Source organism: Megascapheus bottae, chromosome 24, assembly GCF_031878675.1.
Source record: "Megascapheus bottae isolate mThoBot1 chromosome 24, mThoBot2.hap1, whole genome shotgun sequence".
Classification (NCBI taxonomy): domain Eukaryota; kingdom Metazoa; phylum Chordata; class Mammalia; order Rodentia; family Geomyidae; genus Megascapheus; species Megascapheus bottae.
Window position 1 is genome coordinate 11,021,930 of NC_143532.1, and position 18,187 is coordinate 11,040,116.

The 18,187-nt window shown below is 40.9% G+C and overlaps 1 protein-coding gene across 1 annotated transcript in view; it reads right to left on the reverse strand.

The window, feature by feature from the left end:
* Window positions 1-12,391, reverse strand: part of Nfat5 (nuclear factor of activated T cells 5) — an 84,909-nt gene extending 72,518 nt beyond the window's left edge. Inside the window, exon 1 of the mRNA XM_090357355.1 lies at window positions 11,921-12,391. Coding sequence (XP_090213481.1) covers window positions 11,921-11,993 — 73 coding nt within the window. The 5' untranslated portion in view covers window positions 11,994-12,391. The remainder of the gene's footprint in view (window positions 1-11,920) is intronic.
* Window positions 12,392-18,187: the final 5,796 nt, after the last annotated feature.

The window sequence follows — 18,187 nt, forward strand, 5'->3', positions numbered from 1 at the left end:
CTGTCTAGAGATTTTTGTTTTTGCCAGTTCCGGGCTTGAGCTCAGCGCCTGAGCACTGTCCTTGGGCTTTCTCAAGGCTAGAGCTCTACCACTTGAGCCTCAGCACCATTTCTGGCTTTTTTTCTATGTATGTGGCACTGAGGAATTGAACCCAGGTCTTCATGCATGCTAGGCAAGCACTCTACCACTAGGCCAAATTCCCATCCCAATACTTGTAGTGTTTTAAAGACATTTTGAATTAGTTGTCAACACTGAACAGTGACATTTTACATGAAGATGCAGACTTTGGACTTCTCTTGACAAACCCCAAGACCTGGCAACACTAAATCTATATTCTCAGGAGAAAAGCTGGGGCACCCTGCCTACATCAGTGTTCTCCAGTTACAAAAGGCACCATTCAGCCAATATTAAATGATGTGTCACCTGCAGGAGCCTGAGTTTACAATACCAACACCAGGGTTATAAGACTGAAGGAACAAGACTAAGAGAGGACAAAGAATATTTTCCTGGCAAAACTGCAACAGCGGGATGGGAGTTTGGCCTAGTGGTTAAAGTGCTTGCCTAGCATGCAGAAGACCCGGGGTTCGATTCCTTGGTACCACATGTATAGAAAAAGCCAGACGTAGTGCTGAGGCTCAAGTGGTAGAGCTCTAGCCTTGAGAAAGTCCAAGGACAGTGCTCAGGCCCTGAGCTCAAATCCAGGACTGGCAATAAAAAAAAAATGTTATTATATTGGGCCGGGAGTTTGGCCTAGTGGTTAAAGTGCTTGTCTAGCATGCATGAAGACCCGGGTTCGATTCCTCGGTACCACATACATAGAAAAAAGCCGGAAGTGGTGCTGAGGCTCAAGTGGTAGAGCTCTAGCCTTGAGAAAGTTCAGGGATAGTGCTTAGGCCCTGAGCTCAAGCCCAGGACTGGCAAAAAAAAACAAAAAACAAAACAAAACAAAAAAACCTGCAACAGCTTATTAAAGACAGTAACAGGGCCGGGAGTTTGGCCAAGTGGTTAAGGTGCTTGCCTAGCATGCATGAAGACCCGGGTTCAATTCCTCGGTACCACATACATAGAAAAAAAGCCGGAAATGGTGCTGAGGCTCAAGTGGTAGAGCTCTAGCCTTGAGAAAGTCCAAGGACAGTGCTCAGGCCCTGAGCTCAAGCCCAGGACTGGCAAAAAAAAAAAAAAAAGACAGTAACAGCACATCTTTCTGGACCATATACATCTTAGCCCTTAAAGGCCAATTTAAAAAGAAAGAAAGAGGCTATATTTAATAAGAAAGAAAGAAACTGCTTATAATAGTCAAGAACTAGCAAATATCTGATTTTCTGTACAATGAAAGTAAGGCTGTGATGCCCCTGCCCCCCCCCCCAAAAAAAAGTACTTTTTTTTTTTTTTTGGTTAGTTGGTCATGGGGCTTGAACTCTGAGCCTGGGTGCTCTGAATAAAAGAAGCCAGATACAAAAGGCTACATGTTGTATAGTTTAATTCACATTATGTACAACAGGTAAAGAAACCAGAGAGGACCAGGAGTGTAACCTAGGTTCAATTCCTCATTATCACATACACAGAAAAAGCCAGAAGTGGTGCCGTAGCTTGTGGTACAGCGCTAGCCTTGACAAAGCTCAAGGACAGTGCCCAGGACCTCAGTTCAAGTCCCAAGACTAGCAAAAAAAGATGAAGTCAAGGGAGGAAGCTAGGCAGAGATACAAATAGCAATAGGAATGTCTTATAGGGTGAAGGAACTGGAGTCAACAGATAGTAATAATAGAAAGCCCACGAAGAAAGGGGGAATCTAATATGGAAAAATGTTTCTCCTTTTTCTTGAGCCCAAAGGGGCAGAGATAAAGATAAGGTAATATGGGAATTTCATGACCTATAGCCTATTTTCTTTGTTGAAATAAACTGACATTTGCCAAGAATGATAGAGAGCAGCTTTAAGAGACTTATTGTGAGGTAAACCTGATAAGAAATACTTCTCTAAAAAGAAGCTCCTGAGTTGCTAAAGGAAGATCATAAATTCACAGGGTATTAGACTATTTTCTCTAAAATTACATGGTTTTGGAAAGCTGAAGATGAATGATTAGGTTATAACAGGGCACAATTAAATGGATGCACATGACAGGGAAACAATATGGGCAAAGTAAAAAGTTCTTTAGGACACAAATTCTTACTACTTTATTTTATCTTTAAAGCTATAGTTCTAGTAGTTTTTTTATACTTTTTAAATTATTTATTTTTATTTTATTTACAGTCACTTTCCTATTGATACTGGCTTGTCTTGTATCAGAATAAAAATTATATATACACATATGTACATACACACACACACACACACACAAAACTTTAAAAATAGGAAAAAAAAAAAAAAAAAGGGCCGGGAGTTTGGCCTAGTGGTTAAAGTGCTTGCCTAGCATGCATGAAGACCCAGGTTCGATTCCTCGGTACCACATACATAGAAAAAAGCCGGAAGTGGTGCTGAGGCTCAAGTGGTAGAGCTCTGGCCTTAAGAAAGTCCAAGGATAGTGCTCAGGCCCTGAGCTCAAGCCCAGGACTGGCAAAAAAAAAAAAAAAAATAGGGGAAAGTGCCAGGAACTAGTGGTTCATGCGTGTAATCCTCCACATAGGAGCCTGAGATCTGAGAGTAGTGGTTCAAAGCAAGCCTGGGTAGAAAAGTCTGTGAGACTTTCGGCAGGAATTTTTTTGTTCCTGTTTCAAATAATATTTGAAAATACTAGTATAATGTAAAATCTTATTTCATATATGCTGGGCATAGTGGCACACACCTCTAATCTTAGCACTTGATTCTGAGTTTGAAGTTAGATTAGGGTTCATAGCAAATGACGGTCTCTACTACATTAAAAAGATATTTTAAGTTATTTCATTACCAATCTTCATATATAATTATTTTACTATCTCATGTAAATTAAGCGCTTTTTACTCTTCACACAAAACAAATATTAAGCTACTAAATTGTACCTACTAACTAAATCCTTCAAAAAATTTAATTATATCTAGATTTAATCTAGCAGTTATCCAGAGTCCTCATTAACCCCTAGCAATGTCTAATTAATAATACAAATACAAGAATACTTTCTGAGATTTAGCAGAGTTTATAGTATCCATAGATACAGAACTATGACTCACTTCACCAATGTAGTTCTTTCTTTCTGGCTCTGCAATCTGTGATATCTACTGGAAAGCTGCAATTCTCTTGTTACTATTAAATATATATATTCTTTCTACAAATCAACGTAAGGAAACTATACATATTAATAGTAAAAAATGCAATCTAAAGGAGGCTAGTATGTGTACATGATTACTTTTTGGTCAACTGTATTCTAACTTGCTGAAATTTAGTTTTTAGTCAAAGAGGAAGCACTGTGTTGTTTACATTGTTCCATTAGCAATATAGATTTCTTATAGATTTCCATATAGAAAGTAAACAGAAATTCACTCTGCAAAAACAGGAAAACCATAAATGATAGGATTACTGAAATGTGTTAAGTGCAATAATGGAAGTAATCTTTCTTCCATGTACCTCTCATTAGATATAGGACAAAAATTATTGCATCTCTCTCTTAAATTTTTAACAAACTGGGTACTAGTGGCTCACATCTATAATTCTAGCCATTCAGAAAACTGAATGGCTAAAGGCCAGCCCCAGCAGAAAAAGTCTGAGATGACATCATCAAAAATAATCAGCATAAAATCAGGAAGAAGGCTTGGCTCAAGTGGTAAAGTGCAAACTGAGCGAGCAAGCAAGCCAAGTTCAAAACTCAGGTTCTGGCATACACACTCAAAAGAGTTTTATCATAATAATGTGGTAAATATATAGAAAATTTATTCATTTTTGTAATCTCAAAGAAGTTCATTCATATTAAATATTCACAATGATGTATAACATAACCACTAGAGCTTCTTTCCATTGGCCTATTTCATTTTTAAGTTTCTGAGGTTCACCCATGTAGTAGAATGTATCAAAATATCCACCCTTTTTAAGGGTGAATAATATTCCATTGTTCATGCATATTATATTTTGTTTAACCATCAGTCTATTGAAGGACATTTGGACTGCTCCTCTCCTCCCCGCAAGACAAGAGTCTGTTATGTAACCTGGCTGACCTCCAACTCATAATCCTTATGCCTCAGCCTCCTCAGTGTTAGGACAGGTGTGCACCAGAAAATCTGGTTTTTCTTTTTACTTTGGTGCTGGGGATAAAAATCCATGGACTCACACCGTAGGCAAGCACTGTATCGCAAGTTTACATCCCTAATCCTTTCATCTTCTAATTGTCATAAATAGTGTACAAGTAGCAGCACTCACTTCTGGCTTGCAAACCACGCTCCTCAAATCGCAGTCTCCTTAGTAGCTTAGATTACAGGTATGAGCTACCAGGGCTTGCCTAAATGACTCCAATTATTTGTGTATTTGTGTGTGTGTGTACACACATGTGCGCATACGCACCCACCTGAGCAAGCAATGGGGCTTAAACATGGTGCCTGGGTGATGTTCCTGAGTTGTTGTTTTGCTCAGGGCTACTGCTCTACAATTTGAGCTATAGCTTCACTTCCAGCTTTTCTGGAGCTTAATGGGAAATAAAAGCCTCACAGACTTTCTTGTTCAGGCTAGCTTAAAACCAAAATCCTCAGATCTCAGCCTTCTGAGTAGTAGCTATTATTACAGGGATGAGCCACCAATGACCAGCCCCTAACTGCAATTCTCCATCTGATCATTTTAGAGTAATTATTATTCCAACTGAAGCTTATTACATGACTGTGTGTAAGTGCAGCACAATCCTCTCAAACTTCTTAACAATCTTCCTTCTTTTCTGAATGCAATATTTTCTCTTTCGTTGCTTCAATGAATATTAGGAATCTGTAATATACAAAGCAATTTGCCAGGCAAATAAGTGAGGTCACCATCAATGTAACTCCCTTTTAAAAAAACTGACTTTATAGATGATATTCTTTCTGTTTTACCATAGCTCTATTTCTATGACTGATTCATATTTCACAGATATTATCTTAGCATGATTTAGATTTCTTTCCCTAAACACTTGCACATAGTAGTTTCCCCTTATTTGTAGGAGTTAAATGCCAGTACACCCAAGGAATAGCTAAAAGACACCTCAAGATAAACCTACAACTCTACTTATACTAAACTTTCTTCCTATATATACATACCTATGATTAACTTTAGTTTTACAAATTATGCACAGAAAGGTATTAACAATACCTTTAAAGAACTTACTATAATAATAGTTATGTTGGGTCAGGAGTTTGGCCTAGTGGTGGAGTGCTTGCCTAGCATACACCAAGGCCCAAGTTTAATTATATGGTTACCACATACACAGAAAAAAGCCAGAAAGCTGTGATGGAGCTCTAGCCTTGAGAAAGCCCAAGGACAGTGCTCAGGCCCTGAGTTCAAGGCTCAGGACTGGCAAAAAAAAAAAAAATAGTGAGCCAGATGCTGGTGGCTCACATCTGTAATTCTAGCTACTCAGGAGGTTGAGATCTGAGAATCACAGTTTGAAGCCAGTCTGGGCAAGGATGTCTGTGCTACTCTCATCTCCAATTAATACCAAAAAGCCAGAAGTGGCTCAAGTGTCAAGAGTGCTAGCCTTAAGCAAGAAAGCTCAAAGACAGCACACAGGCCTTGAGTTCAAATCCCAGGACTGGCAAAAATAAAAAAAAAAATTATGTGAAGCATGCACACAATCACTATTAAAGTTACAGCTAAGTTCTTTGCAGAACTTTGTAAAGGCCCTTTTGTATCTCTAATTTATACAGGAGTTCCTAGAACACTAAATGGTCAATCAATCCTACAAAACAAAAAGCTGAGCCAGGTGTGGTAGCCCATACCTATAATCCTAGGAGGTAGGTGGCTCTTGATTTGGGAGCCAGCTGGGGGCAGTTTGAGACCCTAGCTCAAACACAACAGAGCTTGAAGTGTAGTTCAAATGGTAGAGTATGTCCCAAAGGCCTTGGATTCAATCATTAGCATGGACGGAGATGGGAGGATGACAAGAGGTTGAGAGAGGTGGGAAAAAGATGCAAATACATAATCCAGCACTCTGGAGAATAAAGAAAGGATCCGAAATTTGAGGCCAGCCTTGCTGCATGGTGAAACACCAACTAAAAAAAAAGGGGGTGGGGGATTGGGAGTTTGGCCTAGTGGTTAAAGTGCTTGCCTAGCATGCACAAAGGCCCGGGTTCCATTCCTTGATACCACACACGTAGAAAAAAGCCAGAAGTGGTGCTGAGGCTCAAGTGGTAGAGCTCTAGCCTTGAGAAAGTCTAAGGACAGTGCGCAGGCCCTGAGCTCAAGCCCAGGACTGGCAAAAAAAAAAAAAAAAAAAGTTCATAATTCCTGATTTTAAAATTGCTAAGTACTAAGATAGGATAGACATACAAGTGAAAGAACCAAAGGTCTGGAAATTATCACATACATATATACCCAAGCAATTAATACCAGGAACACCAAGACCATTCAATGGAAAAACAATAGTCCTTTCAACAAAAATGCTGAGATAGCTAAGTATCTGCACACTAAAGAATGAAGCACTCCTACCTCATAGCATACCAAAACTAATAGAAAACAGAGCAAGGTGTAATAACATTCTTAGAATCCCAGCACTCAAAAGGCTGAGACAGGAAAATTGGTGAGTTAAGATGAGAGCCTGAAAGCATGGACTATGTTTTTATAGGATACAAATACTAAAAGAGATAGTCTCTTGCTTTACTCTTATCTTGAAAGAAGGGCAGGGGAGCTACAAGAAAGTTTACTGAATAAACTCACACATATATTCTTGAATTAAAATAGAATTATTTTGAAAATTAATATAAGAACTGGGTGTACAGTGGTGCATACTGGTGATCCCAGCACTGTGGAGGCAGATGTAGGAGAATGCCAAGCCAGCCTGAGCTATACACCAAGTTTCAGGCCAGCTTGAGCTACATAGGGACGCTGTTGTGCCCCCCAAAATATTAACACAGCAAACAAGCCTCCTCAGAATACACAAGTATTTATATATGAATTGATACATATATTATTTGTTTCTAAACAGTCCAGCATAGAATGAAGAAATAAAATAAATTAGTTTGGTAATTGCTAAAGCCTAGCAATAGGTATGGGGAATATATTTTATTCTATTTTTATGTATCCTTTATACATCCAAATTAGAGGTTAAAAAATAACAATGGATGGCATAGATTAAATACTTCATTAAACAATCAAATAACTTATCATATCCGTGTTAAAAATACCAAAAGGGGACCGCTCATATTTGTAATCCTAGCTACTCCAGGGACTATGAATAGGAGCACTAGGTTTGAGGTCAATCTGGGCAGAAAAGTTCAACAGGCACCTCATCTCATAATCAGCAAAAAAAAACAGGGTATGAGGTGTAGTTCAAATGGTACAGCACCACCCCAGCAAGTACCAGACCCGAAGTTCAAACCCCACTTCTACCAAAATACAAAAATAAGTAATTTTAAAAAGGAAAGAGCATGACATACTTAAGACATTGCATTTTATATGCAATCTGTATAACAGTAGTCTTCAATAGTTGAGTATCTTCTCAACCAAACAAAAATATTTGTTAACAGAGAGATAAAGGCACAAAGTTGCAAAGATACATATTAGATGCCTCTATTTCCCACAACTCAATAAAAAAACTTACAATAATTAACACATTTTTCATTTATTTCTCCTGTTCGACAATCTCCATGATGATAATACTCGTATTTAATAGCCAGGAAATGGATGAGACAGGATAAATGACTACAACACAGGCCGGGAGTTTTGCCTAGTGGTAGAATGCTTGCCTAGCATGCACAAAGACCCGGGTTTGATTCCTCGGTACCACATACTTAGAAAAAGCTGGAAGTGGTGCTGAGGCTCAAGTGGTAGAGCTCTAGCCTTGAGAAAAATCCAAGGACAGTGCTCAGGCCCTGAGCTTAAGCTCAGGACTGGCAAAAAAAAAAAAGACAACAACAGGAATAAAAATGTACCTAGAGCCAGATGCCAATGCCTCATGTCTGTTATCTTAGCTACTCAGGAGGCTGAGATCTAAGGATCTCAGTTCAAAGCCAACTCTGGGCAGGAAAGTCCATGAGACTCTTATTTCCAATTAATCAGAGAAAAAAACAGAAGTGGTACTGTGGCTCAATGGTAGAATGCTAGCTTTGAGCAAAAAAGTTCAAGGACAGCACCTCAACCTTGAGTTCAAACCCCAAAGGCAGCGTGTACACAACGCATACCTACCTACATAGTAGCTGATGATGGCTTTCACCTGTATTTCTAGTAACTCAGGAGGCTGAGATCTGGAGGATCATTGTTCAATGCCAGCCTGGGCAGGAAAGTCCAAAAGACTATAAAATAATTATCAAAAAGAGAGGCTAAAAATGTGGCTCAAGTGGTAGAGAGCCAGATAAGCAAACAAGCTCAGTAGCTGGAGGGCCTAAGTTCAAACCCAGTACTCTCCCCATCATGTCAAACAAACAAAGAGTAAACATTTTCTGCTTGACTAAGAAACAATTGTAAACTTTTAAGAATATTTGAGTTTCAGAACTGGAGATATAGCTCAAGTGGTAGAGCACCCACCAGCTGTGAGCAAAAAAAGTGGGCAAGAATAAGAAGCCCTGATTTCAAACCTCAGTACTGGCACCAAAAACAAAAACAACAACAACAAAAAAACACTTTGAAGTTTTTTTCATACTAATGTATTTTATGTGCTCTAAATTATACTGTTGAAACAATTTAGCTGATTAGAAAGGAAAAAAAAACAAGTTTTTTAAGCCAGACACTGACTATATTAGGCATTTTAATATACATTAGCTAACTAACTTTGAAATATCTATTTTTATAGAAACCATATTAAAGTTTAGAGAAGTAAAATAACTTGCCCCAGGTCACAGCCAATATGTTGCTAAATTGGTACTCAAACTGAAGCTCAATTATAACACCCACTTTCCCCCCATAATGCTTATTGGAGTACCTCTAAGGAAGAAAAAACAGATACCCAGGTCTTATTTAAGTGGGTCATAAAATCCTTAAGTTACTGGTTACATATACATTTCATAGTGACAGAACTTGGCTTTGGATAAAGTGTACTAACTGAAACACAGAAAGCATTGTTTCTGCTGCTGTGGGCCTTTATTCCCCCCAAGTCTCTTAATTTCAGCCTATTTTTTTTATTTCCATTATGAGGAAATTAATATCCTTGTTATCTAATACAAGGATTATACGAGTCAAAGATGATAAACATAAAATCTACAAGTGTTTTTTATCTTGAAGTGTTTTCTAAAAACAACGAAGTTTTCTATAACTCTCCACTGTTTATTTTGCAGAAAGTATTTAACATTTCCAGAACTTTCTAAAGTCCCATTTTTCTAATCACAGCTTAATTGTCTTGTTATTTGGCTTTTCTTACCCTTAAATATAATGCAATTTGTAGTATCAGCATTATCATAAACAAGTAAACATTTTGAAATGCACATTTTCTAACTTGAGAATTTCCAAACTAAATATGTGTTTGGTGTCACACTCATAATTATTAATTCATCTTAATAAGTGGGCCTTTGCACATTTAGTTTGTATATAAAAAGATAGAATTAAGATCTGGAATTCTAAAGTAGAACACCCAACACATAATTTTATATGATTTTTGAGAAGTTTTTTTTCCCAAGACTTTTCAAAGCAGATCCCACAGCCAATAAACACTTCAAGCATAGCCACAAAATCCAGTGAAACATTTAGCTGCTCTAAAAGAAGGATCAGGCTCTTTAAGAAGAAAACTACATTGTGTGAGTTTGCAAAGTTTCCAGTTTTCCAATTTAAACTAAGAAAACCTTTGCATACTAACACAATATGCTTTAAAATACACTTTGCTGACCTTCCAATAGTCCAGCTCTATGAAAATTCTGTGATGGGTGTAACTTCAGAGAATCTGAAAAACACAAAAAGCATTAAGTACTTTTTATGCTGAATAAGAAAAAAATGCCAAGTATAGCATACATCCCTTATATAACTATCATGTATTTTTGAGAGTTAAAGCCCGTATTTGTGAATTTATTCACTGCAAAAGGTTGAGTGCTTCCACACTGTTCTCCAGGCTAAACTCTGATTTTTTTTTTTTTTTTTTTGGCCAGTCCTGGGCTTGAGCTCAGGGCTTGAGCACTGTCCTTGGACTTTCTCAAGGCTAGAGCTCTATCACTTGAGCCTCAGCACCACTTCTGGCTTTTTTCTATGTATGTGGTACCAAGGAATGGAACCCGGCTGTTTATGCATGCTAGGCAAGCACTCTACCACTAGGCCAAACTCCCGGCCTAAACTCTGATTTTGATAAAGTATTTGTTTTATGGAAAATTATCTGAAGTGTACTGCCCAAATGGTGTTAGTGTCTTTAACTATTTTTAGCACTCAATTATACTAGATTAGTCCTACTCTATGAACCACCTCTTGATAGTGTTTCTTCCTGACACTCAAAAGTACAATATTTCCAAACTACTTCAGGTAATATCTGAAAAACATCCTACCGATGGTAACTGCCAACTAAAGCCATTAGAGCAACAGACAATGGCTTCAGTTACTAAGTAGGACTCTGTGTACAAACTCAACAGTCAGATTGTAAAGTCCAGCACCTTCCAGTGTAAACCATGTCATTCTAATTCACTTAATTTAAATAAGAAGCTCAAGTAGAGGGGATAGAATCAACTAGACAGATACATAAAACCAAAAACAAAAGGAAGGTGGAAATTTCTCAGGAAAGGGATTCACAATGTCACATAATATTTAAGGTGAAATGAACAGCTAACCCAGTTTCATCTTTTGCCTTATGCCAAAGTAAAAACTGGTGATGGATGCAGTGAATGTGGTTTTTGGTTAGATACCCCCTCACACTGACAACCTGTTTTGACACATTCTTGTGTCAAGTATAGGAATTTGACCCCAGTAGGGATCACTTCAAGTGTTAATATTTTAGATGCTGGGAATCCCCTGCAGGCCTTAGCCAACAAGAGTTTTCAGATAGGAAATCTGTCCAGTGGCCCCTCTTTGCAAGGAGCCCTTGAACGGCAAAGTAGAGAAAATTCTCAAGAGGACAGGGTCTGTGCTTGAGCCTGGCACTCCAGGGAGAGAGATGAGGAGGAACAAAATTGATCCAGAAAAAAAAAAAAAAAAAGTACCCAATCTTTGTAAAAGAGAAGTAAGTTTATTCGAATGCCACGGAGGTGGCAAAAAAAAAAGAGAGAGAGAGAGAGAGAGAGAGAGAAGCAGAGAGAGGGGAGGAGGGGGGGGGGAGGAAAATTCGGGCCCTTTCCAGCTAGAAGATGACGAGGGAAGGAAGAACGCCTGGGTCGAGGGGGGGCCGTCCCGACAACGGGAGGGAGTGGACTAGGCCCAGAGCGAGAGCTGGGTACAACCACCGAACACAAGCCGAAAAAGGGGAGAAAAAATGGGTGACGGTGACCCCAGAACCCGCTCCAGGCCTTTCAGCTGTGTGGGGAGGATCGGGGAGGGGCAGCAACTTTACTGGGAAGCAGAGTCCGGAGGTGGGGGGAGGAGGGCGCGCGGCGGCCCCGGCGCGGGGCCCAGTCCAGGGTGATCCCCGAGCTGGGGAGGAGCGGGGGGGGGGGGGGGGGAGGGCGGCCTGGGCCGGCAGCTCGCGGAGGACAGGGTGGCGGCGGGGGAAGATGTCGAAGCTGCCCCGGACCAGCGACTCGGCACCCCCCCCCCCCGGTGCCGCAGAGACCCCGGGGCCTCCGCGAGGGAGGGGCCGCCCCCATCCTCGCGACGCCCCCCAACTCCAGCCAGGACTTCCGGGGTGCGGACTTGGCCGGCCCCAGCCCGGAGGTCTCCGGACCTCCGGCTCGCCATCCCCCCCCCCACCACCACCCCCGTCCCCACCCCCATCGGACTCACCTCGCGAGTACAGGGACTTGGGCGACTCCAGGTCTAGGTCCGCGCTGAGCAAAGAGATGAAGTCCGAGGGCATCGCAGCTCGACCCAGCCCGGCCCGAGGGCGGCGGGAGGGGGGGAGCGGCGGTGGCGGCGGCACCTCCTCTCCGGGACCGCGGGCACCGAACCGGGGGTGGCGAGGCGAGGGCGGCTGCCGCTGCCTCCTCCTCCTCCTCCTCCTTCTCCTCCTCCTCCTCGAGGGCAGTGACTTCCACCGGGCCGAGGACCGACGAAACAGCGGCGTGGATGGAAGGCAACTCCACAGGGACTAAGTCCTGACGAGCCGAGAGACGGAGAGAGAGAGAGAGACGACAGGTTCAGGGTGGGGAGAAGGTGGGGGACGAGGGGAGAGCCAACGGGTCCGTGTCGGGCTTCTCCTCAGCGAAAAGTGACGGTCGCAGCCGCCACCGCCGCCGCCGCCGCCGCCGCCGCTGCCGCTGCTGACAGGAATCTGAGCCCCGCCCCCCGCGCGCATCTGCGCAGGCGCGGAGGGAGGAGCGTCAGCATGGGGAAGAGCCCGGCGGGGGCCGCCGGAGGGCGGAGAGGCGCGCCCGGGAACAGCATCAACAAGGGCCTCGCTTCCTGCCGCCGCGGCGTGGATGGCTGCGGCCGCCGCCGCCGCCGCCGCGGATCCCGAGCCTGGAGCTGGGCCCCGCCGGCGGCGGCGGGGAGGAAGGGAGGCCGGGAGGGGCGACGGCGCGCTGGGGCCCCGCGCAGGGAGAAGATGTGTACACCGACCTGGTGGCGGCGAGCTGGAGGCGGTCGGGGGCCCCCGTTCGCGCTGGGCACTGGAGGACACCGGACCCAGGGGAGGGGGGGGACCCCGGAGAAACGCGAGGCGACTTGGGGAGGGGGGCGAGCGAGTGGAGTTTTACTTTTTGGACAGACACCAGGCCTTTCATGTGGGGGAGGGGGGGCCGCAGTGTCTACAGCGAGCCGGCCAAAGGACTGTCAAACTCATTTTTTAATTAGGAAATAGGAAACCATTTCCTAAACACCCCCCCCCCGCCTCCAAGTTATTGGTTCTTTTTAATTAAAGTACTATCTACTTCGTCCCCTACTCTTAGCCTTTAGAGAAAAAAATATACATATATATATATATATATATACACCCTTTTTTTTTTCTAGGAGCCCTCTGATTATGCTACATCGCCCACATTTCCTCAGCGTGGAAAATAGAAAGATAATTTAAAAAATTGGATCATGTGAATCTGCCTGGGTCTTGCAAAGGAAAAAAAGCAAACCTAAAAACACTCTTCCAAACAGGTTTTCTTTCTTTCTTTCTTTTTTTTTTTTTTTCTTGCTTTCTTTTCCTTCCTAGGTGAGGATAGAGGAAGAACACGAAAATGAGTTTTTGCTATTCTGTTCATGGGGGCCAAATGTTTCCGTTGCATAAAAGAAAAAAAAAAAAACCACCCTAAAATCCTCACCTACACCGCAGACTGTTTCCTGACAATAATAGACTTCTGGGAAATTTGTAATCAAGTTATTAAAATATCCATCGGACCACAGGGTGTGCATCTTGGGAAATAATTTTAATCTTGTGTGGAATATTGATGCCAGCAAGGTTTGAGGGCTATTAGGGAGGGTTTAGTTGTTTTTCAGTCTATAGAGATAATTACAAATAAAAATTCAATTATATATGTGCATATAATTTACAAAGCCTTTCTCCTGTTAATTTGTCAACCTCATTCCCAGTATCCCTTAGAAGCTCCAGCAAAAGATGACCCAGCTGCACTACAGTATCTCACATCTGTAATCCTAGGTACTAAGAAGGTTGTGATCTAAGGATCTGGGTTCAAAGCCAGCCCAGATAAAAACATCTGAGAGACTCATTTTCAATTAACCAGCAAAAAGCCAGGAAAGGAACTGTGGTGCAAGTGGTAGAACACTAACCTTGAGCAAAATGCCGAGCGGTAGCACCCAGGCCCTAAATTCAAGCCTAGTATTAGTATCAAAACAAATAATTCAAAAAAATATTTAAAAAGAAAAAAAAAAAAAACCTGATCCAGTAAAGTCACAGGTGGGCCTTTCTACAAAACTTTACCTGCAGACCTAGAATTTAAACTTGTGTCATCAAAACCTACCTATCTTTCTATCTGGATATCTGATTGAAGTTGCTCAATTATCTTCACTGAACTCTGTGTACTAATTAATCAATGCTATGAACATTTTACTCTGTGAGAGGTGAGAAAGAATTTTCAGAACCACCCCCAAGATGGCAAAGCAAAACAGGAAAGTACCTTCAAATTTTTATGGCATCTATAGACTTGTAACAAGTCCCAGGGGAAGTTCCTCTGTAAATAAAAAACCCCACTGTCACTGGAGAGGGAAAGATTCAAACCTCACACTATCCAACAGGCCAAGGCCTATTGAAATCTCATAGCCTTTGAGCTGCAGTGAACACCTGTTGATCTTCCCCCTCTTTAATCACCATATAATACAAAGGAGAAATCTCAATGCAGCAAGCTGAGCCCCAGTACTAAGAAAGCCATTTCTTTTCTTCAGATGTATGCAATCACACAAATGTTCTGCTCCTAATTAACAAATCAAGAAGTGACAGTCCCCTTCCACTTCCTCTCAGTGTTATGCTCTTTGATAACATTTTGCACCCCCCATGCCTTATTGTTTATGTTAATTAGATTTTCCCTGGTTAACTGGGAGCAAAATGAAGAAGGGGAACCCAAAGTATGACTTGGCACTTACTGTGAATTCCCCTAGATCAGATTTCATGGGCTAAAGCCCTATCCCTTCAGATCCTGCATTGAACACTGATTATATCTAAGTAAATATTTGAAAATTCAGTGTTCCCCTCCCCACCCTCATTGTGTCCTTTTTCAGACATACATTCTTTGAAAAACTGTTTGGATGGATGGTTTTTATGGCCATGTTTTGCAGTAACGTAGAAACCTCCATTTTCATTTTTGTCTTTCAAATTTCAGTGGCTAAAAAGTTTGTTGGTATTCGCTGTCTTCTGATAAAATACCATTTGACTTACACTATAGTCAAGTGTGATTGTGGTGTCTTTAGTAAATTATATGCTGCTTTTAGGTCCAATACTATTTCTTTCTGTGGCCGTCTATCTCCTTTTTCATAGAAATAATATGAATGTTGTACTTTTACCTATTTTCTTTTGTGCTAGTACTGGGTCTTGAACTGAGAGTCTGGACAGTATCCGTTAGCTGTTTTAATCAAGGCTGAGCAAACATTTCTGCTTTTTTAAATTATTGATGGAGTTTTATAAGCCAGGCACCAGTGGCTCACACCTATCATCCTAGCTACTTGGGAGACTGAGATCTGAGGATCTGGGTTAGAAGCCAGCCCTGGCAGAAAAGTTCCCATGAGAGTCTTCCTCCCAATTAACCAATCAAAAACTGGAAATGGTGGTGTGGATCAAGTGGTAGAGTGCTAGCCTTGAGCACAAAGAGGCCCAGGGACATCACCCAGCCCCTCAGTTCAAGCCCCCAACCAACAAAAAAATCTTGAACTGCAGTCCTCAGACCTCAGCCTCCAAATCGCTAGTATTACTGGTATGAGCAATTGGCATAAAGCCAAATGATGTATTTTTAAGATAACCCATTGTCCACACTTCATAAAATAGTGAAATTCACAATAAAAAAGGAAAATGCTTAAAGCTTAAAATTTGGAAATTTCCTCTCCTTGAAAATTACAATAGGATTAGAGAACAAAACATACAGATTTAGTAGTTTGTAGAATTCCTTTATATTACTTCCCAATCATATATCACATTCCCTAGTCACTTGATTAAAATTTCACAAGAACCCAGATTCAACTACAAGATCATATACAGATGATGCAATAGAGTGGCAGTTCTTATATTGGCAGTGAGTTCTTTAACCCCTCCTGGACCTGTTTAGGCACTTTGTGAATTGGGTAGTTGGATCAACTCTCAATGAAAGAGGTTCAAATATCAACCACTGAAAAGGAATTAAACTCCTACAGAACAATGTGTTGTCACAAGATCCACAGAACTTTAGTCATTGTAATGCAATTAAGACTGTTAAAATAATTTTAGTCACACATACATCATGAAGAGCCTGCTAAACACAAAATCTGAAAATTTCCAGAGCAATTCAAGTAATAATTTAAAAACAAGTTCAGACCACAAATTATTTTGGCCCCACACTGGAACACTCCTTGATAATCATGGAGAATCAATAGTGGTGGGAAAGAGTAGTGACCTCATTTGTGCTAAAATTATAAATATGTTCTTATTTGATTATATTGATGTGTCACTTTTCACCCTAAGAATGTGCTGTAGCAAATATTTCTGAAGGTAAAATTAGTTTCCATACTTTTTTTTTGTTTTGGGTGCTGGTACTGGGGCTTAAATTCCAGATCTGGGAGGTATCAGTTTTTCAGTCAAAGGATAGCATTCTACTATTTGAGCCTCAGCTCCACTTCCAGCTTTCTGCTGATTAACTGGAGATAAAAGTCTCATGGAGCTGAGTACCTGTGGCTCATGCCTGTAATCCTATTCAAGAGACTGAGCTCATGATTTGAAGCCATCCCAGACAGGAAAGCCTGTGAAACTGTTATCTTCAGTTACCACCATAAAAAAGTGGAGCTGTGACTCGAATGATAGAGAAGTAGCCTTGAGCAAAAAAAAAAAAGCTCAAGGACAATGCCCAGACCCTGAGTTCAAGCCTCCCTCTCCAAAAAATGTTTCATTGGCTTATCTTCTTGTCATACTATTTGCCATTGAGTCTCATGTTCTCAGTCTTTCATTCATCCGTAGCCCCTAAACATTATTATAACCAGGTACTTTCATTTTGATGAATTACTTCAGTATTTTACCACTCATCTGAATCAGTTTCATCTGAAGTTTTAAATATTTCTTTTTCCCTCCTTACTTATGGAGAGGCATGATATCAGGGTTTGAACTCAGAGCCTGTGTTTGCTAGGCAGGTGCTTTACCACTTGATCCATTCAAGTGATCCCCTATTTCATTTTGCATTATTTTATTTTATTTTTTGTACCTGAATTCTTAGAGACATGTTCAGTCTCCCAAGATCTAGACTAATTCTAAATCCAGAGAAGCAATGCAGTCAGCTTGAATTTGAAAGACAAATGAGCCAGAAAGGATGTAAAAGCAACAGAAAGATGTGAGGAATGGATTAGCAAAAGAAAAATTCTAATGAGAAGTAGAAAACCCTTTGGGTCAATAAACTAAGAAAGATCATTTCTCTGATTCATGCCACCACTAGTTAAGTTAAACATATGCAAACTGCAACCAAACACTAAATAATACAGGTAGTGAAGTTACTTTAGATTCACTGGAGGCTGAAATCTGAGGATTTTAGTTCAAAGCCAACCCGTGCAGTTTCCTGTGAGACTCATCTACAATTAACTACCAAAAGAGCCATGGTTCAAGTGGTAGAGCACTACCTTTGAGCAGAAAAGCTCAGAGCAGAAAAGCCAGACCCTAAATTCAAGCCCTAGGACCAGCATATGCAAAAAAAAAAGTCAACTCGGCCTAATGGAAGAAGTATCCCAGAAAAGCACATGCATTGCGATGGAGACCAAGCTAAACATGTGTACAGGTATCTACAAACAAATTATGCTTTTGCTTTCTTAGTGGGTTGATAAAGGCAGAATGGTATCTCACTTTCTTTCTTGTATCCCCTAGGGGTGGTATCTCTTCATTCCAACAGCCTTTTCCTGCCAAGGCTGAAAGGAGCTACATAGTTGTAGGGCAAAGTCCTGACACACTCATGTTTACAATGTAATGCATCCCAGCTATGATGTGTTGATACAACTATTCCAAGAAATACCTGGTTTCATTGGACTTTGTCATTGGATGGTCAAAAATTAAAAAAAAAACAAAAAAAAAACCAAGGGTCTTTGTTTCAGTTTTTCTGAGGATTACAGCTTAATACTCAAGTTAAAGATATGATGATAAAAATAACCGAATTGGTCTTCCACAACTAAGCCTCAAATGGAAGGGCTAAGTAGAAGTTATTGGATAAACTGGACTGACTTTAGAAAAAAAATATTCTAATGGAGCTACATTTGTTTCAACTGAACAAAAAAATAAAAGAATAATAAGTGAGCTTCTACAAACATGAGGAGAGATATACTAAAGATCTGCTCACCGGGTTGAGAATCCAATTATACAATAGGAAATTCAGAATACTCCTTTACTTATTCAATCAGTTTTTCCACCTGAAAATCCCTACTTTACTATACCTGTAATCCTAGCTATTCAAG